At 34.6% G+C, this 19368-nt stretch overlaps 1 protein-coding gene across 3 annotated transcripts in view; it reads left to right on the top strand.

The window, feature by feature from the left end:
• The window catches only part of LOC113232209 (sodium/hydrogen exchanger 9B2-like), a 71566-nt gene that overhangs the window by 17962 nt on the left and 34236 nt on the right, over positions 1–19368 (top strand). The window contains exon 1 of one of the 3 annotated variants that reach the window (XM_026466874.1): positions 1688–2152. The exons of 1 other annotated variant lie outside the window; for it this stretch is intronic. Coding sequence is in view for 1 of the 2 variants with exons in the window: in XM_026466866.1 (XP_026322651.1) it covers positions 9521–9523 (3 nt within the window). In the remaining variant the exon portion in view is untranslated. Of the gene's footprint in view, positions 1–1687; positions 2153–9397; positions 9524–19368 lie in introns of those variants that run through there. One more of the 3 variants, XM_026466866.1, reaches the window with a different exon arrangement.

Below are 19368 nucleotides of genomic sequence, written 5' to 3'. Positions count from 1 at the left end.
ATTATTAATAAGGCCTGTAATAAATAGAAAGATAATAAATGCAGTCAACAGCACGTTCATCTCTTATATGAAATTTGATTGTCATTTATAATAAATCGATCCAAACTACGAAGTGTAGTAGCTGTAGAGCTCCTTGTGGAATAGTCCGTCCAGGGAAGTTATTACCTTACTTATTTCTGCCGCCCAGCAGTAATGTGACCATTACTACATTTCGGTTTTGAAGGGTAAGGGTGCTGATGAAATTAGATGCACATGGGACTTTTCAGGTAATGTCACAGAGTGTCCCGCGCAGTGGCAGTGCCCCTTAGAACTTTGCGATAGGCGTGTCGCTGACCAGACGCACGACTTGTTTGTCACTTGGTATCATAAAAAAATGTGTAAAGCGTATGCTACTGACCATACATAAACATATAAAATATTTAAAAAACAAAACCCGACTGTTAAAATATTTAACCGGAAAGATAAAAAAGAAGTTAATCCCGCCTTACAATTTTGATTATTTAATAACTAACCTAACCTAACCTAACGAGACCTCACATGTCAAAATCCATCAGCTGTTTAAGCTGCACGGGGAAATATAGACACACATACATACGAGTACACTTGAAAAACATAATCCTCCCGCAGTTAGGTAAACATCTAAATCAAAACGTATTGTTTTCAGCGAATCTTTTAAGTTCACTTAGTACTATCTCGAGAGCACGTGCTTAAAAAAATCCGGATCGGTACAAAATTCCATTACTGCGAACATATTATCTACATCGAGATACATATACTTAAGGACAAATTGTAAACTGACTCCTTTTTTTATCTACTATGAGAATCAAAGATTTAATCTAAAGATCTTGTTAAAACAAGACATCGTTTTTATACACATTATTTACCATTGTTTTAACGCTCTTACATAATAAACTAGTTCTGTAGGACACATTTGTATTCGAGAAACGAAACAAAGGAATGTGGAAAAGGTCAAAGGGAACTTAAGTCCACGGCTAACTTAAAGGATTGAAAGTAGGTATCAGCAGCTACAATCCCTCTATACGGCTGTTGTACGCTACCCTCTATACGCTGGGGTTAAGACCCCACTGTCACTCAATTCCGAAGAATGCTAATTTTGTAATTCAGGTCTTTTTGCTTCTTTATTTACTTACTACACCTACTTTTTAGCTAGGTCTTCAAAATAACTGGAATCAAATATATAAATAAGACCAGGAAAATACCTAATAAAAATCGTAGGTGTAGTGCTAAAATACTCTTAAATAATGGCAATTTTTCGACGAACATAATACATACTATTTGTTTACTGTTAGACATAATTTAAAATTACATCTTAAAATACTTTATACATAGTATTTTTCGTCTGATGTTTTAGAAAACCATGGTCTGTCTTTTTAAAATATTCGCAAATTTAATGGCCAAATATTCGCAAATTTAATGGTCTGCTATGTAGATTACATTGCCTATTTACCATAACATATCGAGCGCACCGTCCAAGACGTCGTCTTTATTGTTTACACGTGACATGTATAAAAACCAGCAGAAGCAGACCAAATGTTGCAGTTGCGCTGAAGACCGTGTTGTCTCCACCACGTGGCTCAAAGCCGACCAAATAATAATTAGAACAAACATGTTAACCGGTTAAACGAATCCTTTTTCAGAAACGAACCATCAAAGTCACTAGACCTGTCCCCGTTTAAGTCCGTGCAAGGATTTCCATGACTAATGTCTAAGAGTGCAGGGTGTAAAATCGCTGTTTCTGAAAAAACGAGGTCGTATTAGTGAAACGTGGACTATTGTACAGTGCCCTTAGTCGAGCTAGTCACGTAGTTTGGTGAGATTACGGCGCCGCCGCGGTCGGAGCGACAGTGCACGGACGTCGTCATCACCGTCCATCGTAGTTGCGCTCTCATCTCGCCCTTATCCCTTATCTGGAAAGGCTCCACTTGAGCCTCGTGACCGGCGGCCGATCGTCGACAACACGATATCGCGCACAACGCCAACCCATATCACACATTTATTGTGCTACTTGTACTTTTATTGTCCACATCATGATTTATGACATCTGCTTGTGTATATAATAGAAATCGAATTTTAACAACATTTTTACTTCGCTTTTGGATAGTGATTGATTGCAGCTACTGGTATTTCACGGGTGAGTGCGTCCTTTATTAATCGGATATAAAACATGTTATAATATTATATTACTAACTTAAAGTAATATGTGCTGCCTATTAACATCTTTAACATGCTTAACAACATGCAACTACGCAGATGGCACAAAAATAGCCATTTTTTAAATTCATATAGTAAACTCCAGTCTATATAAATATGTAAATACATTTTTTTTTTCAATTTAAATGTGATCTAACTACATATTGAACTTCCAGTGAAACAGTGGCTCAACTTATGTTTGTAAAATTCATAGAAAACGAATTAAAAGTTTTGAGGTTAGGACTACTGAACAAATATCAAGAGTTTTTGAATGTTATTTTTAAAATGGAGGATGTTTCTCAGATTTTCTATGTCCATTGCGTTTTTTAAGTGGTTTGGCATTACAATTTATTGCAGTTAAGTCTGTGTTATACTAGCGATACGATATACATATAAAACACTTACACTTATTCCTTGTGTTTCTTGCGTTTCTCGTGTTTTTTACGTTTCTTCTATTCAATGATATCAAAATTACTATTTTCATTACTATTATCAATATTACTATTTTCGCATCAAGTATGCAATTTACCAACATTTTAAGTGATGCTGTCACATAATAAAGTTTTCAATTCGGGTAATGACGTCTATATATAATTTAATTATAAATATTTACACAGGATTAAATGAAGAAACGTAAAATAATTTAATAACAAGTGTTTAAAAGACAGTGGGCAAACAGTTATTATGGGATGCGACCCGTGTGGATAATGTGGCACTTTCACGTGTCCACGCAAGTGTGGGTGGCGTGGTTCCACCAGCTAGAGTAGCCGCAAACAGCACAAGGCCCTTAAACGCCAATCTTGGTTATTCCATGCGTCAATCAGAGGATAGCCTGAGTCTCTAGAGATCTAAGGCGAAACTTTTCACTAAAGAACTTTCAGTTCGCCTCGTTGAAGTTTTCGGTGACTACTAGCATCAAAGAATAAGTTTTACGATCCAAAGGGAAAACGCAGCTAGCCTCAAGGGCACGATGCCTGAAAATTTTTATTTCTAGAGTTCTAAGGCTTTCGCGATTGTTCCGATCTGAATCCCGCATATTTGTTTTTTCAAACAAAACAACATTTTGGGCCCTTTAGAGATCCCATGTCATCAGTCAGCTGTGATCATGGGATAGTACTATTTTTCTATATTCACATGTAGCTTTTTTATACCTAGGGCACGATATAGTTAAAGACTGTGTTCTTCTTCTTCTTCGCGAGTCGACTCATTCGTTTATATGTGTTCATAAACGATAAGTAAAACAAATTTGAATAATTTAAACCAAACTTACAGTTGCGCCCGTGTTGATTGCACAAGAAAGTATATAGAAATACGATTTCTACGTGATTTGTACATTAAGTCATTTTTATAATCAGTACCAGCTTTTTGTCCCGCTATCACTAGAGCTAAAAATTCCTTTTACATTTTTCAGTTTATTATACTTCTTTTTCACGTAGGTAGTATATAAAACTATCGAAATTTAAAAGATTATTTTATCACATTTGGCATACCTACGTTATAAGTTGATCAATTTAAAAGAAAAAATGGTTTTTCCGTTTTCTTCCAAATTCAGTAAATGTTGCGTGACTTTAATATGTAATACGTATTTAAACAAGTGCAAAGTTATTATTGATACAAATATCGAACAGAATGAGAAATTCTTTCGATCTGACTGGACTCAATCCCCTGTATTTAGTATTTTCACAAAAAATATATGAAATTCATGGTAGTAAAACATCACGACATTCAATAAATAAATCTGTAGGCAAGAGGGAGTGAATAATTTTTACTACAGCGTTTTAAAGCGAATGAAGCTCTTTACACATTCAAAATCAATCTTACGGTCAAATAATGTATTTTTCACCTCACTAGCTCGAAAAGGCTTTCCTTCTCATTAGAAATCTGCGCGAAAAACCGTTTTTTCCACGCTAGCTAGACAACGGTTTTGATATTATAACTTGACGATTGACTACGGTGCACCAACTTTTTCTTTCGATGAAAAAAAAAACATAATGACACAACACAACTACGCGATTTGTCGTACGTCATGTATGTAAAAATCCGTAAGTGTATTTTATTCTTGTTTTGTTAACATTAAACAGGTAACGATAACTAATTTTGCTTACTAAAACCTTAGATTATGGAAACCAAACGACATGTGATATTGACTTAAATAAATCAGACGTCATATGGACGTTACATTTTATTGTCTTTGTTTAACTACTGCGTGCCGTCGTAAGCCAAAAGAGATAGCACTATATTGATTTAGGTCAAACACGGGAATCGTACATACTTAACGTCATCTTAAATGCCACCTGTCCTCATTTTATCATTTTTATAGTTAATAATTATCCCTTTTCGCTTTGATAACCGTATCCAGTTGCCAAAGGGAAGTACATCAAATGTCAAAACCAATGTTTGGCCAAATGTTTTAGTGAATTATTCGCATGAATTGTAATGAAATGAACAAAAATATTGACAGTGAGAACATTTAAGTATTGATAAAAATGTGTCGCTGCAGCATTAATGGGTGCGGCAGTAGAAAAAGCTGAAATCAACCGAATGTTAGATTACACCGGCATGTGTTATTTTTCTGCCTATAAATCACACAATAGCCCAACTATCTCATGTAATTAGACTCATTTAAGTAGTTTATTCACAAATCTTGCCGAATTTTGCTTTGGTTACTTTAGATTGCCTGTTTGTTAGTATATTTTGATGATTGTTGATAACTATTATTTTGAGATAGTGTCGTTCTTGTAAGCAGACATATTATCGATATTCTGTTATTAAGACAATTCACTACGAGGTTTTTATTATTTCATTATTATTATTTTTAAAGTTAAGAAAGAAAGAATGGTTGGTAATCATAGGATTCCCGAACATAAATATTGGATCAAATACCGTCTTCCTTTGTTCGCTCCATTTTGAAGAGTCAAATTTTAATAGAATGATAATGCAATTCCATCGTTACATTTATTGGTAAATAACTTTATATTTAATTTTGATTAAAATGGCTCATTACATGCTTAGTAATAATAGCCTAGTATCAACCATACTTTGATCACAGTAAACTATACAAATTTGAAAACATAAAAAACAGTTTCTACATTCAAGCCATACATTTGCATGGTGATATTGACTTATCTATGATTATGGCACAACACTAAATCCGCCATATGTGTGGTACAATTTTGGTTTAAGTAGGTACGTTTATTTCGTAGATAGGGCAGCTCCTTTCCTTTATTTTTGTTTATCCTCTAAGATTAAAACAGATTTGATCAACTATTTTTCTTTCATCTACCTCTCGTGTCGTCTCGTTCCTTGAAACCCTCCCTACGCTCAGGATTCTATTTTTGAATCTCAGACCCCCTTCGCTTGCTCAGGTTTCAATGCAAGCACTCGCGTTAAACAATAACTTTGCAGCCTTGGTTAACAAATAACTATTATGCAATCGTTACTTTTGTAAATTAATAAGTAACATTTGCTGTCATGCTTACCTACAGTATACACCACGTTTGGTGCGTGGAGTTTACATTATAAATTTATCCGGGGTTCTCGCAAGCCGTCATATAAATACTAATAATAAGTATTTATCAAAAAGTAAACACATCGCATTATACAAACACTGCGACCTGTATTGAACAATTGTTTCTTTTTTAGGTCTCCGGATCATTTAGATTCCGACTTATGTTAATTTACACTATAGCATTTTAGTACTTATCTCGTTGCGTAACACGACCGCTCGCTCCCGAACGTAACCAACCGGTGCCTGTCATCCAGCAAACTTAGAAAATGTGCGTTCGTTGCATAGTTTGAGGGATACGGGTGGTGTTGCGTTCATTTTACTTTGTTTTTTTTTAACGTTTATAAAACTTACGTTTATAAGTGTCAGTATACCGTATACTTTTTTGTTTTATATGCATATTTAGGGAACTGTAGGTTTAGTAATATGTTAATTTTAAGTATGTATATTTTTAAATATGTAAAACTGTTTGTTCCTCAATAAATTAAAAAAAAAAAATTTTTCAGTCATATTATACATTTATTTTCATTATTGTTGTCGATATTAGAGACGATCATGTTATCCCTTGATATTACATTATAAATTGTTATATTAGAACACTGAAAGTATGAAATAAATTATTTTATTATATTCCATTTAAGCTGTTAAGTCAAAATAGCGTTTCTCAAGTGTACACAATTAGCTTCACTCTTTCGCTGCATAGATATCTGAATTCGTTTTATACTAATTCCACTTGAACAAACAGTTGATCAGGTCCGCATGAAAAATTTTACACTATCATATTATCTAAAGTGTCGGAATTTTAATTATTTATCGCGGACCTTAAGATTTATTCGCTACTATCAGAGCAATATGGGAAAATCCGAAACCATAGAAGATACAAGGACTCTCTCGAATACAACTCTCTAAGGAGCCAGTAAGTCTCTTTTTGTGAAAACAATTTAGGCATGATTTATTTTTTGGTCAAGCGTAAGTGGTCCATAAAAATGAATAAAATTGATCGAAATTTTTTCAGTGCTGATTGACTCAGTTTTATGCAAGGAACATTTCATTGTATGGGACGAAAAAATCGGGACAGCAGAAGTTAGTCAAATTCCATAAAACATTTTTAAAATTGACTGATTTTTTTAATGCGTCAGCATACCAATACTGAGTATATCAATGCTCAGCTTCTTATAATGATGATTTCATTGCACGGGACGAAATAAATCGGGATCGCAGAATTATCCAAATTTCATAAAATGATTTTTCATACAAAATGAATAAAATTGACTATCTTTTTTCCTTTCTAGTAGACCTCGGCAACCACTTGTACTGAGCGTAGACGACGTGCGTATAGAAAGTAAAGGTGGTAAATAGCTTCCTTTAAATAGATCAAGCATTGACTTGGGAACAATACATTAACCATCTTTGTGGAAATCTAGCGAATGCATGCTTTGCCCTAAGTCGTCTCTCTGCGACACTTACAAAAGCCAAGGTGCTACAATATGGCATAAAATTTTGCGACAGATTGGGAACGTGCTTTCCAGCTGCAAAGACTTGCAATACGGGCCGTGGCGCATATGTCTAATGAAGAGTGCACGCGTCGTAGTTTGCATCACTGGGGACATTGCCGCTTCCCAGTCTGCTGGTACTCTATATAGCTATGTATGCACGTAACTATACTTGTGCCAGTTCGTACAGAGATGCGACAATAAGCGGTACACACTGCGACACGGGAGCCGCCTCCTGGGTGATTTTCACCGGCTAGAAAAGGCGACGCGGACCATTCATACGACGAGCCATCGCGTTTACAACCACCTACCTGACGACGTCACTAGCGCAGCGCCCCGGACACGTCTTCCTTTTGCTTTAGGCTAAAAATGTGACTAGTCCAGTGCTCTTTTTTTAATTTATTAGAATTTTTTAATTTTAAATAATGTTATTTTAAATAATGTTATTTTATGGTATGTACTATTTTTTGTTTACAATTTCATACATTTATTTGATAATCTCATTCACATTAAAGGAAATGTGATTATAAAAATAAAAGCTTTATTTAGTCATTAACACGAGCATTCTTCATATCTTCAGCTATGTTGAAAAAAAGCAAGAGAAACGCAACCCTATATTTTTACCACAGCTACGACTCGTTTGTAGCCGACTTTATCCAATCTCGTAAAAACCTAGCCTGAAAGAAATATAACATATCCAAATCCCTAACACAAATTCCAACACTGAAATTGTCTGACCAGCATAATTATTAATAAATAATAAATAAATAAATTAGACAACATCACATACATTGCACAGATCCCAAAGTAAGTAGCTAAATGTTATGGAAATCGGAAACTACGACGGTACCACAAACACCCAGAACCGGGACAATATAGAAAAGTTATTTTTCTGTACTGACCCGACCGGGGATCGAACTCGGGATCTCAGAAATGACGACACTATGAAAACTGGTATGCAAGCCACTCGACCACGGAGGTCGTTGTCGTTAATTATGTTTTGTTAGGATAAACAGTAAAATCTGGAAAAAAGGTTTCTTAGTGATTCAGTATCATTTGTAGAGTCAACTATTTTGAACAACCTTTATACATGTTAAGTAAATCATTACATAGAGTAGTACGAAACTGATGAAGCCGGGTAACGTGATACTTTTCAAATTATCACGTCGCTACTAAACTGCTTTGTGGTTCAATATTGACGTTAACGCGGCGACGCACTGTCGAGACGTAGGGTTGGGAATTAAGAACAAACACTCCTGTACTAATGAGTTAATGATACCACTACATGAGATAGCGAGAAACTCTAAATAATACCTTTATTGACAATAACCTCTATAGCACTGTATCATTCATAACTCTATGTCTTTAAACCTTATTCTTAAATTATTAAGAAAAGTATAAGAATAGAGATATGAACACTAGTTTTAAATTGCAATAAAATTTACGGTTTTATTATCATTATCATATTAAAAATATCAACACAATATATTTTAATAATGCAAAAAAATGTTATAAAACTATAAAAACATTATTTGTAGCACAAAATAATGTTTTTATACGTTTTCGAACATTGTACTTGTACCTACAGTCCTTGAGGATCACTTGAAGACGTTAAACGATAAAAGAATATTAATCGCAAAGGAAAATAATGTTACAAATAGATACGGATGCACTCGCACGAGCTGTCTACATTTAATGTGATCTGAATATTAATTGTTTTCAAATAAGAACAAGAAATCTCCAATACCTTAAAGAATACCTACTCGATTTTGTCTTTATGCGTGTTTCTAAAATCATTCATAAAATATCTCTATCTTTAAAACAAAATAGAGACGATGTATTGGGAATTAACAAAAATAATTTTTTTTTATAGAATGGAACATATCACATCTATGTCTCTATTTATGTACGTACTTAATTAAGTAAAACAAAATAACGGAATACTAAATAATAAAATAAGGTAAAGTTTATCTACCTTTTTCATACATTTTCTTTATCAGATTTAAATAAAAATTCCTCACAAAGTACGAACGCCGAATGCAAAAAAAAATGAAAATTGTTATAAATGACTGCTCAATATTTGTTTGACAGTCTTTTGTATTCTAATTCGCATGGCCACAGTCGGGGGACAACAAGGACTCGGAACTCGCGTGATATAGTCACACATGCATAAGTACCGCGGCCAGGACGCCCGACTTTCCGTCCTGTTCGTTCGTTCGGTTTTAAGCAACTTTTATTAAAATAATAGTTTAATATAAATTGTACCTACGAGTCCTCGCGAGTATTTCGGCAGATCAGCTGGTTAACAATCATGGTCAGTGGTCATATTTATATAAAACCCCTACTTCATCTTAAAAGAAACGTCAGAAAATTAATATTCGAAAATGAAATAAAAATACCAATTGCTTTCAATTTCAGTATTTTGTATATAATTATTACCTACTTTACAACCGTTTGGTAACGTTACTCGATTCATAAACAAAATAACCAAGTTTACAGTGTTTTGTTAATATTTATTTTCAATTTATAAAATTAAAAATTAACTAACCGTTTTTACGAAAACGAGGAGAAAAACTTTATATGTTTATATAATGTGTAAAAGTAATTTTCTTTGAAATCTTATCTTATTAAAATTGCCGTGGGTTGTACTAAGTGAAATTAATTTAAATTACCAGCCTTCTTACGTCGTTTCATACATAAACAAACGGTTTTGAAAGTTTTCCGATTAAAATTACGAAGTCATTTCATTTATTTTACCATATACATACACGACGTTATATGTTCATCGTGGTTCGGATATATAATGCGGACTGATGTGAGTCACGTTACCCGAAACATATTAAATATGAATGTGGATGGTTTTAAGGGGAAGCGAAGTCCAAAGAATAGACGGACGGATTATGTGAAAGATGATAAGTAGGTAAAGAGAATGGAAGAATGCTTACTACGACTCCAAATAATGCACAAGAGCCGGAGGATGATGACATAATGTCATAATAGTCAAAGAACAAATTAAACGTTTTATCTTTTGCTTTTGCTTTTTGGATCATTTCACAGTATATCATTTTGGTATATCATTTTGAAATTACTTTTGAAAATACATACAAGTCTAAACGTGCGAGTTAATGGCGTCTTGACACTTATTTAAAGTATTGAATTTATTTGATCGCATGTAACTAAATACTGTCGTCGAACACTTAGAAAAAAATCCTTCGATTCGGCCGGATTCGAACCGACGTCTTCTAGCAAACCGTGCCAGACTCTAAATGTTTTTCCAAGTGTTCGATCTTAGTAGTATAATAATTGTAACAAACTAATGAAGGAATTTCACGAAAAATAATTGAATATCATAATGGTGAAACATCTTGACGTTCAATAAAACACTTAACGATTACAAAATAAAAAAAATTCTAGGTATATGGTTCTTATTGCGGATAATGTCATTATTTTTATTTCCACATAATATTTATAATTATTAAATACAAAGATCCAACACAAATAAAGTTTTTTCAACCCGACAGGACTCGAACCTACGACGACTGGATTCCGTCCTCATTGATTTACCAACTAAGCTACAGGTTAAGTTTACTACGTCGACGAATTTCTTCTATGTGTCTGTTATAGATCGTTGCATAGAGTTTTCGGCTTCCGAGAATGTAACTCGCAAACTAGTGGAATAATTTCACAAAAAATATAACAAATCAATAATGCTTAATATTTAATAGAGAATATACATTTTTTTATGTAATTTTTTGAACTTTTAAATCGTGTTTTCTCAATTCAATTCCACAATTTAGATTTACTACAGTATTTAGTTCCGTATACGTTATATTCGATAGTGCGTGATAAAATAATCTTAGTACAGAGTACTAAAAAACCGACCTCAAAAGTCATTCATCCCCTAGTTTTGCCACCCTTAGAGGTGTAATATTTTCTTCAAATTTAAATGGGACCACTACTGATGTACCCTCTTCCCAACAAAAAAGAATCGTCAAAATCGGTTCTCAAATCGCGTAACATACATAAAAAAACATACAGTCGAATTGAGAATTTCCTCTTTTTTGAAGTCGATTAAAAATCACCTTGTATCGTAAATATTTTAATAATATTGAATTAGTGCAAACCGAATGATGGCAATAAGAGTATCGTGACCACGCGGTTAGCTTATGCTCGTCGGTAAACGAGCTAAATGGATAGCAAACACATTTCTTATGCGCACGTTAAAACCGTTTACTGCTTTCGAACCGTACGAAACAGATTAACAATGTCGAATGTTAGATATTAATAAAGTATGTATGATGGAAACATATTTAATTATTTACTTAATATACGCTCACGCTCGTATATTAAAGCCTGCTGATTTACCAGCTGGGTCTTTATAAAGATCTAAATTCTTGACACTTTTAGTTTCCTTGAGCCATACCAAACAATAGACGCAGATTATTGCTGTACTTAAACTTTTCATGACTTCTTGAAGTTATACTACAGATGACCTCGAATGGTTAACGGACTTCATAAATAACTATTAGACAACATCACATGCGTTGCTCTGATCCTAAAGTAAGTAACTAAACCACTTTTATTATGGTAATCGGAAATAACTGCCTCCGTGGCCGAACGGTTACCATGCCAGACTGCCACGCAGAGGTCCCAGGTTCGATTCCCGGGCCGGGAGAAATAGTTGTATGGCCTACAATTATTTCTCTCGTGAGTTTGGGCGTAATTTGTGGTTGTCTATGTGTGTGTCCATGGCACCCGCGACACAGGATTTCCCTAGTGCGGGGCTATGTTGAGTGTGTGCGTTATTTATTTAAAAAAAAACTGCGGTACCACAAAAATCCAGACCCGGGACAATACAGAAAAATTAGTTGTCTACATTAACCCGACTGGGGTCGAATTCGGGACTTCAGAAATGGCGACACCATGAAAACCGGTGTGCGAGCCACGGAGGTCGTCAAATCGTCGCCTTACTTTTTCAAACTTGTATCTTAAAGCACAAAGTAACCGAAATGCAAAAACTTTGCAGACCACATCACATTTCCTTCATAGTCACACACTGGCTTTTACCTATTCTTAAAGTAATGCATCCAAATTAACACCCTTGATAAGAAATTTAAATAAATATAAAGTTTGGTCATCTCCTGAATAATCACTCTTTACAAGATATAGGTGTTTGAGAAAGTAAGGCATCGAAATGTAATACCCACTAATACGAACAATTTTAATTTTGAGGACCCCTTTGTAATCGCATAAAAAGATGGTTCTTTTTATGCGATTAAGCTGGTACTTATCAACACATTTGGATATTATAATTATTAATACAAAGATCGAACACTCAGAAAAAACACTCAGAAAAAATTCCTTCGATCCGGTCGGATTCGAACCGACGTCTTCTTGCATACCGTGCCAGACGCTATACCAACTAAGCCACGGAACGAACCAACGGACCTCACAAATTTTTCTATGTGCTTGTGTCGGGTCTTTGTACTTGGTCTTTCAACGACTTTTTAGTCGTAGCGCCATCTATGAGAAATCTATTACAGATTTATCACCCAGTTAGTACCTTTACAGCTACCAGTCCTGGCGAGAGATGTCGCTATTCACTGTATTAATTAAATTTTATTGAATTGATATTCAATTATTTTTTGTGAAATTACTCCACTAGTTTGTTATAATTATTAATACAAAGATCGAACACTCAGAAACAAACTTAAACATTTGGATATGTTTAAGTTTTAATATTTATACAGAATTGCCCCCTAAAAATTTAGCAAGCCTTTTGAAGATTCCAATAGACAAATATACATTCGTAATAGTTTTTAATCTTTCTTAAAACGTTGAAAATGGATCGTTGAGAGCAGCTAGTTCGATTTTTGTGCAAATTATTATTGTACTATATATATAGGTGCTCTCTATTTTATTTTCATGAAGGCTGGAGGCGTTGAGAGATGTTAGAAGCTACGGAATTTAGTGTTTTAGTACAATTTAGTATGCCCTTTATTGGTTTAGAGTCACGGTACCTAAAATCCGTGGTAGCCTAATGGTTTGACCTACCACCTCTCAAATAGAGACCGTGGATTCGAATCCGTGCTCGTTTCGGAATTTAGAGCTTTTACAGACGGCGACTTTTAGCAGCGACGCAAACGCAATGCCGTCGCTAAACCCGCATTGGACCAGAGCGTAGCGGACTATGGCCTGGACCCTCGCGCGAGAGGAGACCTATGCCCAGCAAAGGGACGTATAAATGAGTTGATGATTTGATGATGTTTGATTATGTTTTTATTTGATTTGATTATGTTTACCGTTTGCAATACAGTGTAAATATTTACTGTAAATATATAATAAAATAATCATTAAAATCATTGCAAAATACTTTTACTTGCGGTAATAAAATATCGCTATACAAACAACAAACGGAATGAGTCATAAAATAGATAGAGAATGTGTGTGCTAATAGAGAACCGCTGATTCCAATCATGAGGGTCCAGTGGGACATAGCTACGGGTCTTGTATAATAATGAGACGTAACTTTCTGAAGTAGTACTTATAGCACAACTATTGTTGCACTGTAATTTATAATAATCTTATTATTTATTAAAAACTTTGAATTGAAGTACTAAGTTCGTTCCATGGCAAGATAACGTGAAAAGAAAATGGATAAAATAAACGAGGAACGTTTATTACAAAGATTAGATTTCAAACATACATAGTTCAAGAATCCTGACCAGCTGCTACTGACAATAATGATTGCTTTGCCCTTGAAAAAAAACTCACTCTATTAGCATGGTCGTGAAAAAAATATATCAATTTGTTTTTTCTCAACTATTATGAATGTTGATTTTTTCCCGCAAAATGTACAAGAATTTCGCAGACTGAATTATTACAAAATATTTGTCGACTTACAAAATTCGGCAAAAAGAGGGAGAAAAGATCAAATTAGCATAAAATATGTTCATCATAATGATAATAAATAATTCTATTCAGGGGCCTTACCATGGACTCTTATTACGGTTCAGTAAGACCTAAAATGTATCGTTGTGAGACAGCGCTAAGTGAAGTGTCACCATCCCGCTTTTTTGTCGTTAAGAGTCTTTACTGAACTGTAATAAAAGTTCATGTAGGTTGTCTCTTGTTGATGTAGGTTCATTCCTCATTTTTATTGATAAGTCAAAAACTATATCTGGCTAAGTGAAGAAATAGATTTCTCATAATTGGCGCTACGGCAAAAAAGTCGTTAAAAACCGGAACCAAACATCTGCAACAAGCACATAGAAAATTTGTAAGGGTCGCTAGTTCGTTCTGTGGCTTAGTTGGAAAAACATCTGACACGGTTTGCTGGAAGACGTTGGTTTAAGTCCAACCGGATCGATTGAAATTTTTGCGAGTGTTCGATCTTTGTATTAATAATTATAACAAACAAGTGGAGTATTTTCACAAAAATAATTGATGTCATGGTTGGAAATTTTTGCGAGTGTTCGATATTTGTATTAATAATTATAACAAACAAGTGGAGTATTTTCACAAAAATAATTGATGTCATGGTGGTCGAACATCGTGACAGTAAATAAACTTAAAAATTACTATACAACAATTTTATTTAATTATAATATGATACCTCACTCGTCCCAGCCTCTTTAATTTTCATTTAACTTCTTTTCATGAGACTATATTTAATTCCATCTCCACACCGTGACATCCTAGTTCCTTTCTACATAAGTTTTGATTATAATGACCCTCCCTACCGACCCTGAGGGTATACGACAAGGACAGTGTAGCCTGTGCAAGCAAGCCCACAAAGGGACCGTTTAAGTCAGGTCCTGGCCCCAGATCAGCCCGTTTGCTCAGTCTTCATCTGATTCTCAAAAGGCATTAGCCATGGGTGAGCTGTCCCAGGTGCACGATAATTGTCTGGATTGGTACCGGAGCTGTTGACACGCTCACTTCTTCTTCAATTTTGTACTATAGTTTCTGAAAAAAAAAACAGCGTGACATTCAGACACCGAAGTAGTTAATTTTGCTTTTTGAACGTTAAAATTAACACGAATAATTTTTTTGGACTTGTAGCATCTGAATCCGGGGTTGGTTTAAAGTTCAAACGGAACCCGAATGCGTCCAAATGCGAGTATTGTGTGATCCCGAGATCCCTGGTTCTTGCTTGTCAAAAATAATGAAATTTGAGTTGCATCCAGTCCCGGGGTCAGTTGCACTTCGAGAGATGACATTAAATTTATATCGTCTGAACCTGAGTTATGTATGTAGAATCGTGCATTAAAACATATTTTCAAACATTGATCAGTCTCCTTAAAAAAAATATTTATCGGGATAGTGTTCGGAAGCTTCACCCCTTAAAGCAACAAAATGTACCAATATGAAAATGAAATGAATTCCGGTCCAGATACAAATTTAATGTCATCTCTCGAGGTGTCCCGGGGTGACACGATACACGCATTTGGACTCATTCGGGTTCCGTTGCAACTTTAAACCGACTCCGGGTTCAGATGTTACAAACCCAAGTTTAGGTTCTGAACTAATAAATATCAGTAATATTGCAGGTTCTGAACTAATAAATACGAGTAATTTTTTGGGTTCCAAACTAAGAAATATAAGTAATATTTTTGGTGTTGAACTCATCAGAACCTAGAATATTACTCATATTTATTGTTTTCTTATACATTTTGTATGTTATAATGAAAAAAGATCCAACTGTTGTATAATTGGATGACGATCACGCACTCAGAACAATTTTACTTAGCTAATACTTTAAAGGCAACCACGCGTACACAAAACAATACAAGCGCCATAACTACAAAACAATAGGACACTTTACTTTAAAGCTAAAAATTATTAACGATCACATGTTACCAACAATTTGAAAGATATGACTCCGGCTCATCTTTTTAGAATCATGACATTCGTATTCTCTTTAACTTTATGTGTTACCATAAAAATAATTAGCCACATTGTTGGTAAAATAGGTACCAAACTAGTGATCATGAAGACAACACTGAGTTATCTAAAACAATAGTTCTTTAATTACTCATTAGGAGACAGCAGACTCAATAATGCCCACGTGTAAAGTACCTACTGTTACCTTAATAACAATAACTGAAAGACGTTGCTCTTACGTTTTGTCTTCCATTATTAATACTTGAAATTGTTTGAAAACAATTGTCTAGCGAATTTCTAAAAGATTTGGCTTCGTTTCGAAATAACACATTTCAAAAGATTTTTAACATGGCGACAGACCAAAATTGAAACATTGAGAGTATATCGATGAATAATGGACATGTAATAAACAGTATTTATGTAAAGCACGTAAGGTTTAAATTATAAGTTACGTTTATACAAATATAATTCAAGTAAGCAGAACAATTCATGGTTAGTATCATTTTTCATTACAATTGTTAATCAGTCATCTATACAAAAAACAAACAGTTCCAATCAATTACATTGATAAAAATTGTACTACGCAATATTAGTAATGAGACATAAATAACATAGTCATAAATGCAATCAAACAATAAAAATAATGCGACCAAATAATCAAATCGATTACGATGTGACAACTGGTACAGTCAAAGTGAAATTGAAATTGAAGCCCGCCTTGATTTTAGACTACACTAGGTTCATCGTGAATAGTACCATGTAAAAGAGTTCGTCCAGTGAGTACTGCCACCTTACCCATTACTGCCGCCAAGCAATGACCATTATTGCATATCGATCTTCGAAGAGTCAATTATGGCTCAGGTGACGGGCGCAGTGGCAGTGCCTTAGGTCTTTGTGATTTTAAGCTCTAAGTGGCACTGCACCTGTTATGGACAGGCCTGTCGCTTACCACCAGAAGCACAACTTGTTCGTCCCGTCACGTAGTATCTTAAATAGTCAGTGCTCAGTAGTAAAACAACAACCTCAAAAGTTCCTGGAATTACATCTATTTGCCAAGTTTTATTGAAATCGGTTACCAGAAAGTGCGCGAAACGGTATAACCATACCCTAGTTTGCCACTCTTAGAGGTGGAATGTTTTCTTCAAATTTAAATGGGACCACTACTGAGGTACTCTCTTTCCAAAAAAAAAGGAAATCAGTTCATACATGAATTATCGCGTAACATACATACAAAAAAAACCAAACAGTCGAATTGAGAAACTCCACCTTTTTTTTTCAAGTTAAAAAATCCATCTGTTATGTAGTTGTAACACGTTTATTGAAAATAGTGTTTCTTGACAAACTCTTGAAGGCTTTATCAGAGACAAAGTAGGTTCAAGTGTTATTAATATATGATATGAACAATATATAATGCGCCCAAAGTTCATACTAATTACCTTGTCACATACTAAATAATTCCCTGTGGTATTCGTACTCGAGTAACGAAATAAACTAAGAGGGCACTACACAGCACACTCAGACAAGTGCCAATTTAAAACAGCTCGCGTGAACCCGGATCCTTCCCGTCAAGTGCCTAGAGTGTAAATTATTTTGCCACTGCGGCCATAGAAGAATAGTAAAGTTGTTTCAAACACATTTTGGTTACAACACGTTACTCTACTTACTACTTATGAAAAGTTTGATTTTCAATTAGTTTCGTAATGATTTTGCCCATCTTTAAAAACAAATTAGATAATAAATAATAATTACAACTTTTCTATAAAAAAAACCGAGATCAAAAGTTTGTGGAATCGGTTAACAAAAAGTGAGTCCAGCCCCAACAAACCGAATTTATCCCCACGTTTGCCACCCTTATAGAGGTTGAATATTTTCTTCAAATTTAAATGTGATCACTACTGAGGTACCCCCTTTCTAACAAAAAAAAAGAATCATCGAACTCGATTCACAAATGTCAAAGTAATCGCATAACATACACACAAAAAATACAGTCGTATTGGAACCTCCTCCTTTTTTCAGTCGGTTAAAATGTTGCTAAATAGCTGTTATTGTTCCTGCAACACTTTTCAGAATCAGTTTCTATAAATATTATTAAACAAGTGAATAAAGTTCTTTCCCCATCCCACGGCATTGCCCTTAAGATATCCTCTGGAGCTCGGTGATAGATATGGTCCGGTGGATTTATTGCCCTTTAACGCGTAATATTTAAAAAAAAACGCACACACTCCTAGGTGTCGCCGGTGCCATGGACATAGACAACCGCAAATTACACCCAAACTCACGACAAAAATAAATGCAGGCCATGCATATAACATATCGTCAGTTGTAGGATCATTTAACTTAACGGCCAAAAGTCAATTTTTCAGTAGAGACCAAAAACCATTTTTTTTAAGAAAAATTGTTATAACTTTTTTGTTTTCATCTTATTGGCTTAGAAACCTAGTCCGCACACGCTAAGTGAGGCAAATTGAAGCGCGCCAAAAGGGCCTACACGAGCGGGCCTCCAGTGCTCAAGGTCAACTTGCACCGCGAACAGATTAAGAATTTTAGCTAAAATTGACGAAATGTGCGGTAAATGAGTGTAAAAATACGTCAGACAGACATAAAATAGATACTAACATCACATTCCACAAGGAAGTAACGCGTTTCAAATTGTATTTTTATATAAATATTCACTAAAACCGAAAATTAACCTACTACTAAAACTAGCCTACATGAATTTGATTTTTGCCTCACTTATGTCAAAGTCAAAGTCAAAGATTATTTATTCCATAGGTATAATAAATTTACACTTGAAATCGTCACATTTAAGCTACTGCTCGTTCACTACGCTGACCTCCCTGAGAAGAACGAGCAAGAAACTCTAGGGATTGCTCTTTTCAAATAAACTTGAATGCTATGGAATTCACTTTGAATCAAATTTGTGTGGATTCTGGAGCCATGTCGTCTTTCCATACATCTTTATCTAACACGTAGTCTTCAATTTTGTAATATGATTTTCGATCAAAATATTTTTAATGTAGTTTTTAAACTTAGGAAATGATAAACTTAATATATGCTCCGAATCTTATTGTAAAAACGTATACAGTTCCCCATAAAAGAGTTGTTTACCTTAGTTAAACGAAATCGTGGTACCATGAGTTTGGACTTAGCTCTAAGGTTACGGATTTATTACGGATATCTTCTTTCTTATTGAAATTATATATATTTTTACGAGCATATAAAATATTTGAGTAAATGTACTGTGATGCCACAGTCATGATACCGGTCTCCTTA

The sequence above is a fragment of the Hyposmocoma kahamanoa genome, unplaced genomic scaffold (assembly GCF_003589595.1).
Source record: "Hyposmocoma kahamanoa isolate Upper Pololo Valley unplaced genomic scaffold, ASM358959v1 102, whole genome shotgun sequence".
Lineage (NCBI taxonomy): Eukaryota > Metazoa > Arthropoda > Insecta > Lepidoptera > Cosmopterigidae > Hyposmocoma > Hyposmocoma kahamanoa.
Note: the sequence above shows the minus strand (reverse complement) of the source record. Positions and strands in the feature narration are given on the sequence as shown.